Source organism: Seriola dumerili, unplaced genomic scaffold (assembly GCF_002260705.1).
Source record: "Seriola dumerili isolate Sdu_G_001 unplaced genomic scaffold, Sdu_1.0 BDQW01000091.1, whole genome shotgun sequence".
Taxonomy (NCBI): Eukaryota; Metazoa; Chordata; class Actinopteri; order Carangiformes; family Carangidae; genus Seriola; species Seriola dumerili.
Window position 1 is genome coordinate 4,831,102 of NW_019174346.1, and position 19,793 is coordinate 4,850,894.

At 40.1% G+C, this 19,793-nt stretch overlaps 2 protein-coding genes across 2 annotated transcripts in view; both read left to right on the top strand.

The window, feature by feature from the left end:
- The first annotated feature begins 1,270 nt into the window (after positions 1 to 1,270).
- Positions 1,271 to 11,708, top strand: dgat2 (diacylglycerol O-acyltransferase 2). Its single transcript, XM_022746073.1, has 8 exons — positions 1,271 to 1,494; positions 3,095 to 3,223; positions 3,437 to 3,544; positions 4,430 to 4,500; positions 6,674 to 6,878; positions 7,559 to 7,733; positions 9,796 to 9,998; positions 10,279 to 11,708. The coding sequence occupies exons 1-8, from the start codon at positions 1,455 to 1,457 to the stop codon at positions 10,431 to 10,433; spliced, it is 1,086 nt and encodes a 361-aa protein (XP_022601794.1). The 5' UTR covers positions 1,271 to 1,454; the 3' UTR covers positions 10,434 to 11,708.
- A 2,487-nt stretch (positions 11,709 to 14,195) lies between these two features.
- The window catches only part of uvrag (UV radiation resistance associated), an 85,894-nt gene continuing 80,296 nt past the window's right edge, over positions 14,196 to 19,793 (top strand). The window contains exons 1-3 of the mRNA XM_022746078.1: positions 14,196 to 14,475; positions 17,502 to 17,619; positions 18,404 to 18,438. Coding sequence (XP_022601799.1) covers positions 14,371 to 14,475; positions 17,502 to 17,619; positions 18,404 to 18,438 — 258 coding nt within the window. The 5' untranslated portion in view covers positions 14,196 to 14,370. The remainder of the gene's footprint in view (positions 14,476 to 17,501; positions 17,620 to 18,403; positions 18,439 to 19,793) is intronic.

Consider the following 19,793-nt stretch of genomic DNA (forward strand, 5'->3'; position numbering starts at 1 on the left):
CAGAAGAAGTAGCCTACTTTTACTATTGACACATCAAGTACATTAACCTAATTATCTGTATTTTTACTTAAGTTTGATTTTTAATGCAACTCTTTCACATTTATGAGTGTTTTCACATTATCGTATTGGTACTTTTACTTTACTAACTCTCTTGAATCTCTTTAAAACACCTTCACCTCTTTATCTTCAGCAGCCGTACATTAGTCATGTGTCCACCTCTGGGTCCTGGTTTGGTGAGTGTCTCTGCAGTGCCAGCTGGCAGACTCAGTCACTGTCAGAGGCCACAAAGAGCAGGAGATACCTTCAAGCTTCCCTGGACAGATGCCAGCCTCTGCAGACTTGCACAATGCAACCCACAGCTGCCCACACTCTGAAGCCACGAGAACACGACTGACACGTTCAGCCAGTGTGAGTCAGATTAGTCAGTAAAAGAGCAGCAGTTGTCAGCCCTGCAGAGAGAGAAAGAGAGAGAGAGGCAGAGGTGTGACTCAATCTGCTGCAACCACACCACATCCTTCTGTACCCGGCTGGCCTGCAGCCTCAATACCAGCCCACCACAGAAGACTATTTCGCATTTGTTGCATGGGGAATCAAAACATATGAAACAAGGCTTCATGAGTCCATCAGGTGGACAGTTGTGGGCTCTATTGTGTAAGGCTACAAATACTGCCATGCAAAGTGATATGTAGCCTCAAACTTAAAGCACGCATAAAGCACAGTGTATCACAAAAAGTGAGGATATCTGTGTATTACTGGAACAGTGAGAACATACAGAATACAGGTAAGATTGTAAGTTGATTTTTGATGCTTAATTTGATCACAAAAGATACCAGGTGCTGTGTGTACAGTAAATCTACCAGGGGTCATATGACTTCCTAATCAGAAGAAAGAAAGGAGTACTGGCAACGCAACTGTGTCCTCAGAGGAAAATAAATGATTTTTTTAAAATAGTAAACAGATAAAGTATCAGACTGTTTCATTAATGTTAAATACACCAAATCTTATTTCACCACATTCACAGATATGACAGATTAATATCATGCAGCGTGTTTTTCAAACACTGTTGTTTGTCTCCTCTAACCTGAAGAGTCAGGTTTACACCTGTTCCAGAGGTGAGGCAGGGATGGTCAGTACGCGGTGTTTTTCACCGTTGACCCACGTGACCACCCCCATAAATACAGGGGGGAGACAGGCGCAAAGACCACACTGCTGCTCCTGGTTTGTACGTGCTCTCCTCCGCAGGCCTCCCAGCTCACTGCTGATACAGTCCCCTGCTCTCTGGGCTCGGTCTTTGGCTCCTCCCCGCCCTGGTTAAATGTCCGCCCGGCGCCTCAGTCAGCTGCAGACGACGGCAGTCATGACCGAGGAGCTGTAGGTTGGACTTTTATCATCCTGACAGCAAGCAAACATCAGAGTTTCTCCTCTCCGGCATCCGCACCATCCACGAAGCCGCTATGAAGACCATTCTTGCTGCGTACTCTGGCGTCCTGAAAGGTGAGACACGTTAGGCTACCTGCAGAGTCACAGGTGGTTTAACAAACCAGGAGTCGATCCTGGGAGAGGTCTGTCTCCACACGCCAGTTTGTGTTGTTGTGTGGACAACACTTTACAAAGGGACGTACGGACAAAATGTGTTGCATCATCAATGTTAATTTACCAGTGATCAATGTAGAGGAATATCTACTGAAAAGAAACAGCATGTTGCAAGATTTAGAGTCATTTTCAAAAAAGTTCAAAAATCTTTCAAATAAAACAACACGAAACAAAAAGAAGGATTTTCATTTTTTTTTTATTATTAATATCTAAGTTACCATACATCAATATTAAGTTTTACAAAGACACAACGATTACTGGGCAACACTATAGGAGATTAAAAAAATACAAAGTACAATAAAGTGAGGGAACAAATTATCATTATTACAGTGTTTGACACCTGCTCTGTGATTGTTCGTGCCGCTACTTTTAAGTGTGGCACTAACTTATACTCAGTTGTCCAACTTGTTATTTCACATTTCGAAGTTTTGCATTTTTCTCCAGTTGAAATGTTTCAGTTTTAGGCAAAAGCTATATTTTTGATTGTTGAAAATGAGAATTAGTGATTTCTTCTGCGAGATAAATGAATGTTTATCCAGAAAAAGTTGTTTTATAATGCAGTCTATTCCTGCTTTGCTGGTAAATTCCTTTTATGTTTTGACTCTCTTCTGCTGTGTGGACCTTTTAATTTGAAGGTTGATTTCAGTGACAGCTCAGGGACATCTGTCACCCTGGAAGTTTAAATGATGGGTTCACATTTTAACACAGCACATGTCCGAACTGAGTCTGCAGCTGTAGACGAGTCCGACCGTGCAGTTACAGAATCATTACAGCAGTTGTATTGACAGGCACATGGTTCACCTGGCTGCTCCGTCTGCAGGAGCTGATAGCTTCTGTGCACCTCTCTGTTTGATTTGGCTCTGTGCAGGAATCAGCACACATTAAGTTGTCAGATCTGTCCTGGCCAGCTTTGACCGGCAGCCACTGGCAAAGCAGCGATAGTCTTTAGGAGTCATAGCTTCATAGTTTACAGGTATTACCCCCATCAGCTCGGCGCTGGGTTATTTTCAGTGTGCACAGATGGGATTAGGCAACAGTGTTTTCCTGCAGGGGAGATCTTCTTACTGGCTCTTGGTTGTACAAGCTTGACTAGCTTTAGTCGCTCTTAATGTGTCCGTTACTTTATGCTCCCTTTTTGCAAACTGTCCCTTCACATGTAGCTGCGGCTTCGCTTTCATGGGCTGGTGACTGAAAAGAGCTGGTGAGTGGCGGAGGCTGAAGTGTGTATTGATGCAGGGCAGCTTGGCTCCATTGTTTTCTTGGAAATCATTGATCTCTTTGTTTAGTTTGACGTTCACTTTGAGGTTGGGTTAATTCAAACCCGTGGTAGGAAAGTATTGCCACGACAAGGAGAGAGTTAACTGCATCTTTTCACTTTGATTTCTCACCAAGTGCTTCTTTCTCATCCATTTAAGCTTCTGTAACTGTTCTGTAATCCACCGACAAGCTTTGAACACCCCTTTTCTCCTCTTTTGTCTCCTCTCGCTCGTGTTGTCTCTAGGCACCGGCTCCAGCATCCTCTCTGCCCTGCAGGACCTGCCGGTGGTGTTCTGGCCCTGCAGATCCAAGATGGAAAAACATCTGCAGGTCATCTCTGTGCTGCAGTGGGTCATCAGCTTCTTAGCAATGGGTAAATGAGTGTGTTTGTGAGTGGGAGCCTCTGTGCATTTCACTTAAGCCGTCTGAACGCAAAGAAACCTAGAGGAGTTAGTCTCATTAGTCTCATGCAAAGGAGGTCAAGGCACTAATGCTCACACACTTGTTTATGACTTCTGTGCCTTTTAACAGAATATTTAAGCCTTTAGATAATTTTAGGTAAATGTTTTTTCTCTCCTCTCCTCAGGTGTCGCCTGCACTTTGCTGTTGATCTACATGTTCTGCACTGACTGCTGGCTTATCGCTGCCATTTACACCGCCTGGCTCATCATTGACTGGAACACCCCAAAACAAGGTAATACATTTTAAAGATGTCAAACAAAAATAACTGTTACCTAATAATTCAATTTTGACCCATTGTGAAGAAAAAATCACTGAACTAATGATGGAATTTAAAAAATTTGAAGGCATGATGTTTGAGAACTGGTCTGATTTTTCTCCAACCTTTAGTTGGATGATGCGTTTTTGAGTCTAAAAATGTGAACAACTGAGACTGTATTATCTAAGCATTGGGTGACATATTTTGCAGGGGTTAGCACTAACAAACACAACCATTATGTTTAGCAACAGTTTAAGTATTTGATCTGTGGTTTAAGTAATTCATCAAACAATAACGATAGACATTCACTTGTGACGATTTGCTTCTTTTCTCAGTGATAAAAATGGAGAAACCTTTGGTTTTTAGGCCAATAAAAGAAGCAATTTGAAGACGTCACCACGGGCTCTGGAAAATGGCTGTTGTATTTTTTTTTTTTCTCATAGCTTATAAACTAAATGATAAACTGATTACACATTATATTTTTGATTATAAGAACATGGCAAGTATAGAAAAAAATGTGAACCTACCCTTTAATCTGTTGATTTTTTAAAAATTTTTTTCAAATGTCAGAGCCCTCTGTAACCTCTTAAGATTAACAAAAAAAAAAAAAAACACCAAAAGAGTTTTTATATATATATATATATATATATATATATAGAATATAATAACAGTAGCAGCAAATCGTCACATCAGAGATGCTGGAACATCAGTGACAAAAACGGTTGTAATGAACATGGGGAAATGTCAGAGTTGAATTAAGACTGACTTTAAACAAAGATTGAGCCTGTCCTTTAATCGCTGATGAAGTTGCAGCTCTAGTTTTAATGCTCTGAGATCTATAATGTGTAACGTTCTCCTCAGGTGGAAGGAGGTCCTCCTGGGTGAGGAACTGGACCGTTTGGACGTATTTCCGAGATTACTTCCCAATCAGGGTAAGTTGCTTGGTCAGTTTTATGTTCTACTGTTGCTGATTTATCAGCCACCAGTCTTTAACATCAAGAGCAGAGCAGAGGAATGGAGGCTTGGAAACCTGTTCGACTCTTGATGAGAAAAGTCAGGACTGTGTGATTAAGTTAGTTCAGCGATTTCTAGTCATGCGCAGGTTTGACATATAGATAACCGTATCAGGGGTGGATCCGTCTGCTCCATGCTGTTCCTGGTTGATGAGGGCATGACGCAGGTTGAGACTTTTAGACTTTGTCCAGCCTGGTAGACTAAGGAGCAGTGCTAAGCTTGATTTGTCATCAGGTATTCCCCTGAGCATCTTTTAGATGAGGACAACCCTGGACACACACACTAACACACACATACACACACACACGCACGCACGCAGGGACAGCAGCTGTACATGATTAACTGTCACTGCAGAAGCCGAATGTGTGTTTAAAGAGAAGATGGGTCCTCTTAGATATTCTGCATGACTCAGTCAGTAGTCATAGGTTTTTATTGAATCTCCACTTTTCTACTGACTAGAGCTGCAGCGACTGGTCAGTTAATCAATTAGTCAATCACCAAAAAATAATCAGTAAATATTGTGGTAATAAATGAAAAGTTTTAAGTGACTTTCAAACAAAAAATGTCAGCACATTCTCTGGTTCCAGCTTTTCCTTTATGTTTTATATCATTTTAAACTGAATATCTGTGGGTTTTGGACGTTGGTCAGAAAAAAAAAAAAATCCATTTGATCTAACACTTAGGACCTGGGGATAATGTGATGGAGATTTTTTAATGTTTTATGATATTTTAATAGAGGAAATGATCGATCAATTAATAAAAAATCAAAAATCAAGAGATTAATCAATGATAAAAATAATCATTAGTTGCAGCCCTAGCACAAACAGATATTGTACTTACGTAGTATCACTGTAAGTGCAGTCACCTACAATGAACTGATCATGTAAAAAAAAAAAGTATTTAGCATTTGTAAAAGCTCATTTGTATTCCTCTCTGTTAGTGGATTAGCTGTGCTTTGTTCGTCTCTCCTCAGAATGCGAATGAAACACGTCTCATGTGATTCCATCATTTCTCCACTGGCTGTGTTTAAATGTATAAAATCTGAAGTGGCCACTGTGCTCAGGTAGTGATGAGTTCATCTGTACTGAGAGTGGAGACTAAAGAAGGCTGCAGAATAACTAACAGAAGTTAGTTATTAGCAGGACTTCAAATGAAGTTAGTTATTATCCACTAATATAAACTGAGTTGTGGAGATGAAAGTTTATCTGTGAAGTTTGAAGTGAAGCTTTTACTGTCTCAAAATAACCAGGATATATCTACTGGGGCATCAGCTGTCTGTAGGGCAAGTATTCTCTATCTATCATGAACCTATGACTATTAATTATGTGAGTTGGAAGCCGACTGGTCAAAGTCTGAACCACTCTTAAGTGAGGACAGAGTGTGACTGTTACGTGAACGTGAAGTCTCTAGACACAAAGGCTCCTCTGTAATATTAGGGCAACCAGTGAGTCTTGTCTTGCCTCCAGCTCTGTGCTGTCTCCTAAGTAGGAAAGGTGTCAAGTGCAGCAGTCTTCCTGATCCCACTGTAATCCTTCACATCTGCCATGCCAGTCAGGTGATGTCCTGCGGTACTATGGGGATCTTGAATGTGAGCTCCTTTTGCTAATGTGGTTATGCAACTGTTGTGTTTGACTTGCTACCGAGGGGAGCTTTGTGTACACATTGTGATGGATCTAAGTCTACACTGCAGATCAGCACACTGTTAGAGTGAGATGTTGAAGTAATGCTGAATGGTTAAGATTGTACTTTATTGCTGCCAGTCTGAACAGGTGCACGTCATCTTTACTGGGTCATTGTTTTATGACTGTACTTGATCAGACAGAGGAATGGTGTCAGGTTTGAGCTGATACAGATGTCCTATTTCTACAAAAACACAATAATAATGATAATATAAGCATTTATTGAATAGCACTTGGTAAAGAAACATATAACATATATAAAAACAGTAAAACAACTATGGAATTAGGACACTGCTTCTGTCCTCGAGCCTTTTTAGCCACTCTCCTGTCAGATGTTCCCGGTCTGTGAGCACTGTGTCCCTCATATTGAAATCAGCCCCTCACTGGTTGTCTTTGTGCTCTTGTCCCTCAGCTAATTAAAACCCACAACCTGCTGCCCAGCCGGAACTACATATTTGGCTACCACCCACACGGCATCTTCTGTTTCGGTGCTTTCTGTAACTTTGGCACCGAGGCCACTGGCTTCTCCAAGAAATTCCCGGGCATCAGGCCCTCCCTGGCAACCCTGGCGGGAAACTTCCGCCTGCCCGTGCTGCGAGACTACCTGATGTCTGGAGGTGAGATGATGTGGAAAAACCGTGAGGTCTAGTTTGCGCTCTTGAAACTTCTGATAACAATGAGTGTATCTGCCAGAGACCAGACCTTTGTCCTGTTGCACAGCTGATATATCCTCTGTTTACTTTGATGTGCTGACTTCACTTATTTTTAGAGGTTTAGCTGTTCTGTTCTAAGGGGCTCTGTACCCATAGATACCATACATACACTCTGAGGTTACTGTAGGTTATTGTACCTGTTGTTTCATTGGTAGATAACCCTCATTAGTTTATCTCTGTAACCTTTTGGTGATAATGAGTAATGCAGCAGTCTTCTCAGAAAAACTTAGTTTTGGCTGCAGTGAGTCAGGTTTTTGCACGTGCAGAATGTGGTTAGTTAAATTCTGCTTTGGTAATAGACTGGTGGACATACAGCAATGCATTAAGTACAAGAAAGAGTCCAAACACACTAATAATTATATTTGCAGGCATCTGTTGACAAGGTCTGGAAAGACTGCAAAATATTCTTATAAAAATTACAGTCCATCTGACTTTTGGCCCCCACTGTTTACATTAAAAGACAACATCATACTTGTGCAGTATTAAAAATCTAAAGAGATCCAATAACTTTATAAATTTGCCTTTTGAGCACTGCTAATTTACTGCAGTTTTAATTATCTTTCATTTTTTCTTTTTCCTCTCAGGTATATGTCCGGTGAACAGGCACTCTATCGACTACCTGCTGTCACGTAACGGGACAGGAAATGCCGTGGTTATCGTTGTCGGAGGAGCAGCGGAGTCTCTGCACTGTACACCAGGGATGAACGCTGTCACCCTGAAGAATCGTAAAGGCTTTGTGAAGCTGGCCCTGCAGAAAGGGTGAGCTGGCTGCACAACACTCAGACACAAGGATGCACGCGGCTGCAGCGATTAAACATAGCCTTGACCAAATCTGTTTTGAACATTTAAATGTCAGTCTCAGGGCCATAGTGACTCACTGGATTTATTAAAAGCCTAGATTATTACTCTCAGTAAAGGTTGAAATAACCTCACAGAGAGAGTTACCAAATCTGTTATGAATGTGCAGTGTTGTCCCTCATGAAGCTTGGAGCTCCTCGTGGCATGCAGTACCCTTTTGGAAGGGTTGCTGAGCTGCCATTTGGCTGTGTATTGATGGCTATAAAGAGAAGTGGACCCCGGTTTGTCTTGCTAACCCAAACAAGCCCGATTCCCTCTCAGATATAGCTGAGGATTATCACTGCGTGCACCTTGTCCAAAGAAGCTTAGAGCTTGTTAGAAAAAACATGCAGTTATGCAGAACTTTATTCATAACAGCAAGGTTTGCATTCCTGCTGAAATAAGCCTGCGCTGTGAATTAAGGGCATTTTCTGGAACATTTACAGCTTTGTTTTTAATGCTTATAAAATCGAGATGGATGTAGAAACCAGTTGTATAACAAGGGACACTCAAACTATTGTATGGGTAAAATAGAGTAAATATATAAATCATACAATTAATTATTCAGGTTGCTATCTTTAAATTAAATTAAAAATTCCAGCAGTGAAAATTAATATTCGATTGTGGGGAAAAAAAGCAGCTGTCTGACTCGTGACTTCTTGCATGGGCCTGGGTCTCTGCACTGAATGCACAGCATAACAGGCTGGAGTCACACAGCATCACATACACTGATTGAAAATGACATATATATCAAGCTGAAATGAGCAAATACTTCAGCAACAACTGTATGATAATGATGACTGAGAGAGCGAGTTGTACTCAGAGCAATCTAAACAGCCCTGTTGTGAAATGCTTCCAATTTTGGTCACTAGGCGGCAAAATTGTGGAACCTCGGGATAAAGTTGTTTACAAGCTCTGTAAGCTACAGTTAGCCTAGCCTACCATTCCAGCACTAACAACCTGAGGCCACATCTGGATAATATGCACCCCAATGAGCAACTATACAAGTAGTTATGTCCACAAGAGAGGAAACCAACACAACAAGAGACATAATGCAAAAAAAAGGGTTTTCAAATGGTTTGAACCTTTTTGTGTTTTTCAACATTTCAACGTCACTTTTGGCCAATTTTGACAGCACCAGTACAGGATAGTGGCCAAACTCAAGATCCCATGAAGTAGTTGCAAGATGATCAACAAGAAAAAAAGAACAAAAGCTTTTTTCTGCTTTAATAAAATTATCTTTATTTTTTATTATAGTTGAGGTGCCTCTTTTTTCTTATGCTTTGTAAGGTATTAGACAGTTTTAGCTCTTTGGGCTTTGAATAGTATTAAAACAAAAGTAACTCTGAAGTGCTGACAGCTCATAGAAATATGTAACCTTTGAGAGGTGGTGAGTTGACTTTGCTTCCTTTTTAAGGACCAAAATCCAAAAAGGTTTGGAACCACTGGTGTTGAGAACGTTCTAAACAAGGACTGGTTAATGTGAAATTATTAAAAATATCAAGTGGTAATAGTAAACCATAATGAAAATAAGACTTCCAGAAGATTTCTAGGTAAAAAAAAAATTTCCGGATCGGCTGCAGGTGTAAGTAGATTTAAGGGACAACAATCCACAATGTTTCCTGATTGAATAAAAACTTTTTCATAATTGCTATGTCTAACAAAAATCAAAAACTGGGCTGTTCACCAACCGTAACGCTGAATATAGACCTACATAGAAATGAGTGATGTCTCTTGCCTGCTACCACAAATGGGAACTTCCACAGTCTGCCTATGTTACCAGTTACCACCACACCTAAAATGATTTATGATGATTAGCACAAACCAGTGGCGTAAGGAGTCTCTTACAGTTTTAAACATTATGTTTTTAGATGAGATAGTCCTTCGGATGCTACGCTGCACACAGAGTTCTTAGTGTGTCCAAACAATCAGTGCTTTACATTTAGGGGAACGTTTGCTGACACCTCCTATGTTTCCCCCTCAGGTCCGACCTGGTCCCAGTGTACTCCTTTGGAGAGAATGATGCCTACAAGCAGGTGATCTTTGAGGAGGGAACTTGGTGGAGAGCTCTCCAAAAGAGATTACAGAAGATCTTAGGCTTTGCCCCATGCCTTTTCCATGGATGTGGTCTCTTCTTTGGCAACTCCTGGGGCATTGTGCCTTTCTGCAACCCCATCACCACCATAGGTAAGTTTTTCTGCTAATGTTTGGTTTGAGTGTACGATCAGATTTGAAGAGGTACAGGTTAGAGTTATCTTTACTTTGACTACAATCCTCAAAAACTCTGTTGTATTAGTAAAGTTCATTACAGGACAGTGACCACAAATTTATAAATATTAGCTTCTTCCAGTCTCAGGGGAATATCAATGGTTAACACTTGTCACTGGTTATAACAATTTCAACCTGAGTCTGTTTGATTGGCTTTGTGTTTTAATCCTCCCTTTTTTCTAATTTTTTTTTATTATAGTTGGGGAGCCAATCACTGTGCCAAAAATCGAAGACCCAACAGAAGAGATAGTGAATCTGTACCATGCAATGTACATCAAGTCTCTCCAGTGCCTTTTTGACAAGTACAAGACCCGCTTTGGCCTGAAAGAGAGCGACGTCCTGTACATCCAGTGAAACAATGGCGGTGGGCCTTGTAGAAGCTCTGAACTGTGGCAGCACCTTCAGATCCCTCCGCCCCCCCCACCCTCCCACCCCCCGCCCGATCCTGGTGCCCAGGTGGGATTACCTCTGGACTGCAAACTCTACACACGAGCATGTTCGCTGCAGAAACCTTTGCTCTCTGCGTTGCCTCTCTCACAAACACATAAGCATACTTTTCTTCTCAGGAAATGGCAGGTTTGAAGAATAGTGGCCTCTCCCTGTTGCTGGCACCAGCTTAAACAGTCTTTGGATGGACAAAGTTACACAAAACGTGTGCCTTAGTAGTTTCCATTTCCATTTTCTCAGTCGATCAAGTTCGGACTATCTTATCTGTGGTGCTGGTGGTTGGAGGGGATGGGGCGGTTTCACTAGATGGAGCTAGGAAGGTAACATGCAGAACTTTAAAGAAGTGCCAATGTTTTCTTTCACTCATGCATTCATATAATTTTCCCCAAGCTCTTTATGATCCTGTTCTACACTAAATGCACAAACAATGCAAATGGAAAGTGCCACTATTTTTGGGATAATAAGCCCAAAGGTTAATTGAGCCAAAGACCTATGTTGTCCCCACACATGCATGTATTTCTACTGTATGAACGAGTGCCTGTGATTGTATAATGCCATAAAGTATTAATTGTATTCTGTAGAGAGGAAAAGCCTATTTTAGTGCTTTTCCCTCCAATGAATATTTCTGATGCACTTTTCTTTTTGCTGATTTACCTTCTGAGGGTTTTGTCTCAAATGCCTTTGATACGAGATTCTTTCCAAGACAGCCATTGTGCTTGTTGGCTTGATTTCCCTTTCTTGTCCCACAGGTCCAGGTCTGGATGGGTGTGTTCTGTCTATGCAGCAGAACTACAGCACATATCTTGTATGTTAGCCAGCTAGCTAAAGTTCTGAGCTGAGACTGAAGAAGATGAAGTAGTTTTGTGAGTGAAAATGATTCCAGCGTTCTGCGCATCACTTTGTAACCATTCCATGGGTGATAACTGAAAGGATTACACGGGTAATTCCTCATTACTGGGAATAAGTTATATTTGAGGGTGTCACTAGTACTTATGTAAAATAAGAGATGAGAATATAGGTGGAATCATCAAAATAAGCTTGTGTCATGTTGATCGGCTTGAAGATGGGCAGTAAATTATTGGATTGTCATTTGATGTTCTCACGGTTGTGACTTCCTCTGAAGAGCTGGGTGATCCCTGTGCAATAAATTTGCAAGCAATAAACAGTGAGACCTATCTGTGATGAATGGCATCATCTGTCTGCTGATATTTAAATTAAACTTTTGTATGTTTTCAGAAGGACATGTTTGTGTCGTGTCTTGTCTTTTGAGACTTTTTCTAATGCTACATCTTGTTCACACATTTACCTCAGAAGACATCCGTCATTTGAATATGACAATTATACAATTATACATACAAATACAAATTAACTTAAGTAGCTGTACAGACGTTAAAATCATCTTATACCATGATGTTAGGCTGTATTTTATTTGTGTATATACGTATATATATACATATATATATATATATATATATACGTGTGTGTGTATGTATGTGCAGTATTTTGAAGATGCAGTGTCTGATATTTACTCAGCCCAATATTAAACCCAGGACTCCATGGTTCTAAGACTACATCATTCCATCAAATGGAAATATTCCAGATCATTTCAGATAATTTATTGAAACTGTAAATAAATATAAATATAATATTGTCTGTGTTTGAAAACAGTTTGGCTGCACAGCATGAGTTTGCACTGGCTCATGATCAGGTCAGTGAGATTTGAGCATAACAACAACTAAACACTAAAACTGGCTGTAGCAGAAGTACCCAGATCCTTTACTGAAATAAAAGTAATATTACCACAATCTAGAAATAAAAGTAAGTATAGCATTCAAAATTTTATTTTAAAGTAAAGCAATATTACCAATGAAATGTACTTAAAGGCCCTTTACAGAGTGTTATTATTGGATTATTCTTAAACAGCATTTTCATTTTATAGGTTAGCCTGTGCATATTCTCATTTGTCCAGGTGATGGTATCCTAAAGGAGTTTTAAATCAAAACGCAACTGGACTTGATTATTTGTCTGGGAAGACGTTTCACCTCTCATCCAAGAGGCTTCATCAGTTCGTTCGGCATTTTATAGGTTATAGCTTTGGGTTGGAGCCAACTCATAATAATTATTATAAATTGATATGTAATTTTATCTATGACAATCCATCATATTTTATAGTTGATAATGTCTTGGATGAAAAATCTTAATTTTGCAAAATAACTGAAATAAATGTAGTGGTGTAAAAAGTACAATATTTCCCTCTGAACTGTCGTAGAGTGGAAGTAGAGATTAATAGAAAGTGGAAATACTCACACAAAGTACAAGCCCCTCAAAACTGTTCTTAAGTACAGCTGTTAAGTAGGCCTAAATGTACTTATTTCCTCCCCTGGAAACTGGTCAATATTGAGATTGATCCACGAAGAAAGAAAATGATCAGTATAAAATATGATAGGGCAATCACAGAATCAACTATTTTTGAATTTCTTATTTTGTTCTACAAACAGGCAGGACCTGTATTAAATAGATGAGTCACACAAGAAGCATCAAGCAATCAACTCTTTTGTAATGTCCAATGACACTGTGGAAACGGATCACCTGGATGTGGCTGATGCTGCCCCCTGATGGTTGCTTCATATTCTGTAGTCAGGGTGATAAAGACGTGCACAAATATAGCACAGTAGTAGAGGAAGTAGAGTATCCAACAGTGGCGGAAAGACAATACATTTACACAAACACTGTACAATTTTGAGGCATTTGTACTTGTGTTTTTTCACATTGTAATCTTTAATACTTCTACACTACTACTTTGCAAAAGGAAGCATTATACTACACATTACAGACACATTTCCATATAGAACATATGATCATCTTACAAAATATGATACTTCTTGTACATTTAACAACCCAACTGTATATAAAATAGTTATAGCCTAATTTTCTCCACCTTAATTGCAACATTAATAACAACATTACAATGCTGCTTAAAGGTTATTGCTTCAGTTATAATAATAATCCAACAACATAATATAGCTCATTACTTCTTGCTCATTATATGAAATAATATGAAAGGGATAATTTGCATTGTGGGTACTTTTACTTTCTTACATTCCTAGGATCCAGGAGCCTCTTGAGATCCTATAAAATAATTCAATGTTACTGAGTCTAAGTCACAGACACAAACAGAGAACTCAATGCAGAACTTATCGATCAGATGTCTCACAATCAGTACCAGTGCAGCCGAGGCCACCTCTTTTATTTGCCGTCGGTTCATGGTCTAATGTGTGTGTACTTTGAGGTCAGAGGTTGACGAGAGCCCCCGATGTAGCCAGTACAGTATGATTTTGAATTGTTTTCGTCACTTTTTGAACTGGTTCTGATGGAGATTGTAAATAAGAAATGACTTGATGAAACTGATGAAACAGTTTAACTGTCACCTGCATGTCACGTTGTGCTATGCAACTTCCTCATATTTTGCAGCTTTGACAGATTTCAACGGTCGCCTGCCCCATTCTGGAAGATAAACAGATAAAACAACCAATAGTAACACGGATTTTCAGTAATAGGACCCGCCTCTACATGATGGACGTCAGTTTAAGCCAATCAGTAGCCTGGCTGTCGCGCCTCCCAACCAGAGACGGATTTCCGAACCAAGTGTAGCAAATAGCCTGTACTTTGTTTACGTCCCGTTGGTTAGCTGACAGCTGTTGTAGCGCTTTCCCCACACAAACAGCCGTGTCTGCATGCCTCTGGTGGGTGTCCGGTGCTTCGTAAACTTTCGAACGACTATCCTGGATGTCGAGGATGGGATGTTTTGTTGAATGAAGGGGACCCGTTAGATGCCGACAGGAGGATGAACTCCATCACCGGTCGGGTTCTCGCCATCCCCGCCGCCTCTGTCACCAACTCTGGAGCTTCATCCTCTCGAGCCTTACATGTAGAGCTCACATCCCAGCAGGTAAATGCAAAGCCCCTGAGCTCATGTTGATACCAACTGCATTCAAATGAACCCAGGAAATCGTGGACCGGCGGCCTCAGTGTGTTATGTACTAGTTTGCAACGTCAGTTACAACTGCTGCCCGGAGAAACACGGCAGGCCTGTCAGGCTAGCTAGTTAGCTAACAACTGCTAAGTTACAGTTAGCTAGCAGGAAATAAATGTAGCCAATTGGACTGACAACCCAGACACTGAAATCACTTTGGCTGATGTTGGGCATTTCTGAGCTCGACTTTTTCGGTGCGTTGCCCTATTTTGACCTTATATATCATGCTATACCTTTAAAGGTGTAAGAAGCTAGTATGCTGCTGCTAATGGTAACCTAACTTGGCGTTATGTCAGCACCCAGATGACAGCTCAGTTGAAGGGAAACGTACATATGTCATTACAGTGCTGGTGTTTTGTCTCATAGAGCTATTTTATTGTGATTTAAAATGTCTAGATTGTGTAATAATGTCATTTATACTTGGATAAGTTGTGGGATTCTTTAGAAACCTGAAAAATGTGTCTTCTATTCATTCATTCATTCATTTAGACATGTGACAAGTTGACAGTTAACTTCAGTCCTCTTCAGGAAACAAAGCAGTACAGTATGTTGCACCACATTCACTGCAAAGATGTTAAAATAAGTTGACTTAAGTAAACAGTGAAACTCTAAGTGCAACTCTAAAATGATCATGATTAAAAATCTCCTGTGCAAGCAAAACCATGCTTTCATCAAGCTGTCCTGCTGGGTTTTGCTACCACTATTGGTGGGTTCATCATGTGGGTGTCAGTGACACAGCATGAAATTCAGCCTTCTCTGCTTTGAATGACCTACTCCATATATTGTAGAAACTGATGGAGAGGAAAGTAAAAATTATATTTGGTGTACAATTTAATTTCTTGCACCAGTAAATCTAACTCTTTGAGCCTTGTACTTTGTGTAGGTGTATAATTGCATTAGATGGACATTTAGATTATATCGTTAGTGTGTGTGTGTGTGTGTTGATTCAAACTGTGTCAATAATTCACTAAATGAAGTTAACATATGCTATTCTTATTTATATAGGTTACTAATTGTGCCACTGGCCCACTGCCTCACAGTATCACATACAATGAGAGCTAAACTCAGGAGAGATGACTTGTGTTGGGAGTTTCTACTCAGTATTTGTGAATGACTTATGAAGTTTGATCACAAACCTGGTATGAAAACTGTTATTTTTTATTGAATAAAAAAGAAGCTGTACCTTCAAAGTTGCAGCACTTACAACCAAAGTCCCCACCAATCACAAGTGATGGGTTTGAGCCTGCTTTGATTCACTGGTTTGTTATTTATTTTATTCCAAAAGACAAAGGTATGGCCCAATTGATGGTATACAGTGATAAATACAATAAGTGTGAATTTTGAATATTGAACAACATAGTCCAGATTAGTCAAGTGAGCCATAATTGGAAATCCTGAGGATTATTTTATTATTTAAAGAGATACTTTGAGATGTTATCTGCTTAATTTGACAATAGGTTGAAATACGTGGAGGATGCTTCTTTGAGATAATAGCAGGACTGGACAGCACTTAGCAGGCAGTTGCTTAAGTAAGGAAGTAGGATATATTCCAGGTCTTTTGTATTAGACCATTAGATTAACCTAGGTGTCCCAGAAAAACTGGAATTAATTAAACCTTGAAAAAGAATTAATGAACTCAATGTACAGTAATGTGCGTACATCCATTCTCTTTCGAGTTGTCGTTTCATATCAGTTTTCTGTTTAGAGAATCCCCTCCATGTGAAATTTGGCTCTGTTTCACTAAGTACTTTAAGCCAGAGCTTAGATTTAGTTTGCTCTGAAAAGTTTCTAAAGAAATGGATTGTTTGTGTGTTACTGAATTACAGATATTCAGCAAAAGGCTTGTGACCAGCTAATCATTTTGTCACATACCACCATCAGACGTTCTTTGATCATTTTATGACATGTGGTCAACTAATGCGGAACCTAACTTTGATCTTTGTCCAAACCTGGAGTTAACAATAAAAGAGGAGAGGCTGACCCACCATTGTAGTTTTATACTGTACATGTACTCACAATCATTCCCTGTGGTCCACATTAGCCCACTTAGAAATGTACACTAACATTTTTAAGGGGTGTGGGAGGGTGGGGGGGGTGGGGGGGTTAAAAGTCCTGTGTGGAACAATCACTGTTTTTGTTTCTGGGGCCCTTAATCTTAAAGGGAATCCCATGACTTAGATTTAGTCTCAGTATGGCTGCAGGAGAGAGAGGCTGGGCCTCCAGGTCAAGGGAGAAGTTGTGCTGTGGTGACATGTTTGCCTGAGGCGGGAACTTGCTAGATGCCTACTCTGTGCCTCGTGTGTGCCCGTACACACACACACACACACACACTTATACTTTAACTAAAAAGTAGAGGCTTGTGAAGTCTTTAAATTTTGAAGTGACGCAGATGTTGGTGGATTGTCTGAACTGTGCTTTACTGATATGCTTTAAGATGAACTGATATACTGACCTCTGTTGTGTGTGGAAAGTCACATGTTTATAAATGATGGCTTTTCTATTGGTGTCTCATTGTGATTTGTGGATTCTTGGATAAATCACTTTAGAGCTGATGTTCATTCATTTCTCATGTGACTATCATGACTGACCATGCCTGACAAGTTAACCGGCCACTTAGTTGTACCATGAAATTGTGATTGTCACAGCTGGTGTTGCCTCTGTGCCTGAGAAATAACTGCTATTTCTGGCTGGTTCTACATGGCATGGACAATGTGATACTTCATTGATCCCTGTGGGCGTTCTTTTTCACTTGTCCTGGGACCCAGTAAGGGTTCTGTGTCTTCAGAGCAGCATAGTATTTGTCCACAGCCATCACATGATCAGAATAAAACTGAGCAGCTCTGGTTTCTGTTTTTTGTATAATATACATATTTTATAATATTTATTCTCTATCTTTCCTCACTCTCTCTCCATTTCTTTCCACATCTTCACCTGCTAAACAGAGACGATTGCGTCATCTTCGGAGCATTGCAGCCAGAAACATTGTCAACAAGAATGGTTCCCCACTGCTGGACACATACTTCACCCTCCACCTCTGCATAGGAGACCGCATATCTCGAGGTCAGTGTGACCACCCATCCCACACACACCTGCCACCCTCTCACTCCTCTGTGTGAGAGCTGACAGTGGGTAACATTTCATGGTCAGTTATCTACGACCTCAGATGTAATAAATACATGTCAACTTTTACTATACATACAATATACATTATAGATCCCAGCACTATGTCATCCAAAAGGAGTATACTACACCTCATATAAACTAATGTAGCTACTACGTGATCAAAATAGTTAAGGTGGTCACGCCAAAAATTATCTGGTATCTCAAACCAAAGTATGATTATCTCTAACAGGGAAAACCACCTTAAAATAGAAATTATATACTATTGAAATGATTTTGATACAAAACTTTGTATCTACAAACACAAAATCTGTATCCCTAAGCTGAAAATGTTATCAGATGACACTTCGATCTGGGTCATGGACACAGAGCCAGTGAATGACTCTGTGAGCTCTGTGTTACCGTGTTGTTGTTTTTTTTAGGTAATCCATTCAGATACTTTTTTAAATGTGTGACTCCTGTGAATCAGGAAACACACACATAATCTAATACAGTTACCATGGTTGTTGTCAAAACATCCTCATTGTGTATGGAATCGTTTCCAGACTCTCTTACTCTAAATGACATGACAAGTCTTGTGTAACAGTTCTCCAGCAGAAACTGGTTTCAATTCACGAATTAAAGCTTTTTTAAATGATATTTTAGGGGAGATTTAACCCAGTTAATGATGCATGTGTTTGTTTTCCTTCTTTTAATCAACATTCTTTCATGTTTTTTTTTTTAGGTTTTTACAAGAGTGAAGTCATACGAGACTCACTGGTGAGTATACTGACTTAAACCTTCAGACTCTTAATGTCTGCCTCCTGGGATTGGCTCAGGATGTTGTCATTACCTGCGGCCTGCTGTTGCAGTGCGTGCTAGTGCACTGGTCATTACGTACGGTGCCATAATAAAGAAAGACAAGCTTCCTGTATTTCAGATGCCAAGGCATTTATACCTGCTGCCTATGTGCCAGTCCCACATGCAGCACTTTGGTGTTTGACTTGAAATGTCACTTAAACTGGTTTTCAAACATCACAATAACAGTGATGCGCTATGAAATATGCTTTGATGAATAAAATGTTAGACTTGGAGCTACATGAATTAAATATGATATGTGCTGTTGCCTTGTGGAACTCTCTGACAGTTAACAGTACAGTATGCTGCTCCACATTCAAGCATCAGTCAGTTTCTGCAAATGTGTAATTTATATGACATGAATAAATGTGTAAATTACCTGAAATTACTATGTGATATTTATGGCCATTCCCACGTCCATTTACGTGGCAGATGCAGCTTCACATGCAGCTTCACATGCAGCTATAGAAGCAGCCAGAGATAGCAAGCCATTAGTGTCAGGCCTGCTGCCTAGTCATGAGCTGACCTAAGCTGCTTTCCAGGCATACTGTTGAGTAACCTTGGCAAACAGACTGTAAAATGCACTTCTGTCATCTGTCAGCCCAGCTTCCTCCTGTTGAACTTTACGTCCTTGCTGACATTCGTTCTCTAGCATTCTGTCTCCTTCCTGTCATCGTTCATCCAGACAAACATTTCTGCTCCGTCTTCCTGTTTTCATTGTAGCTGCTATCCGTTCTGCTTCCGTTACTGACTCTCACTAGTTCTGCAGCCCCTAGGCTTTTGTAGATTGTACATTTGTCACCAGCCCGCCCTTGAAAGTGACCCAAAGACCAAGAGATATTCTCTCCGATGGAGGGAAATTGTACGTAATTGAATGATGTAAATGGCTACAGTGCTTTGTAGAAACAGTACTCAGTGCTGCCAGTCTGGTAGTTCAAGGGCAGAGAAAATATTGTAGAAGGGATCAGACTGTAAGGTTAATTTAGAACAGGATGATTCAATTACTCTTTTATGGATAGAGGTCACATTATAGCATTTGTCAGAGGCACCACACAGTTCTGCTTTCATACTTTGCTCTTTGCCTCCTCTGCATACACATAAAAAAAGATTCCCAGTCCTGTTTTGCCTTTACTTGTCTGACATAACAAGTTTAGCTGTTGTTTTATGTATTTCTTTGTAAGTGGGCTGAATTTCAAAGTCATTGTTGGGACTGTGTGGACTTACGTTTACGACTAAAATAAATAATCCACTGATTGTGCTGATGAGCTATTATGTCA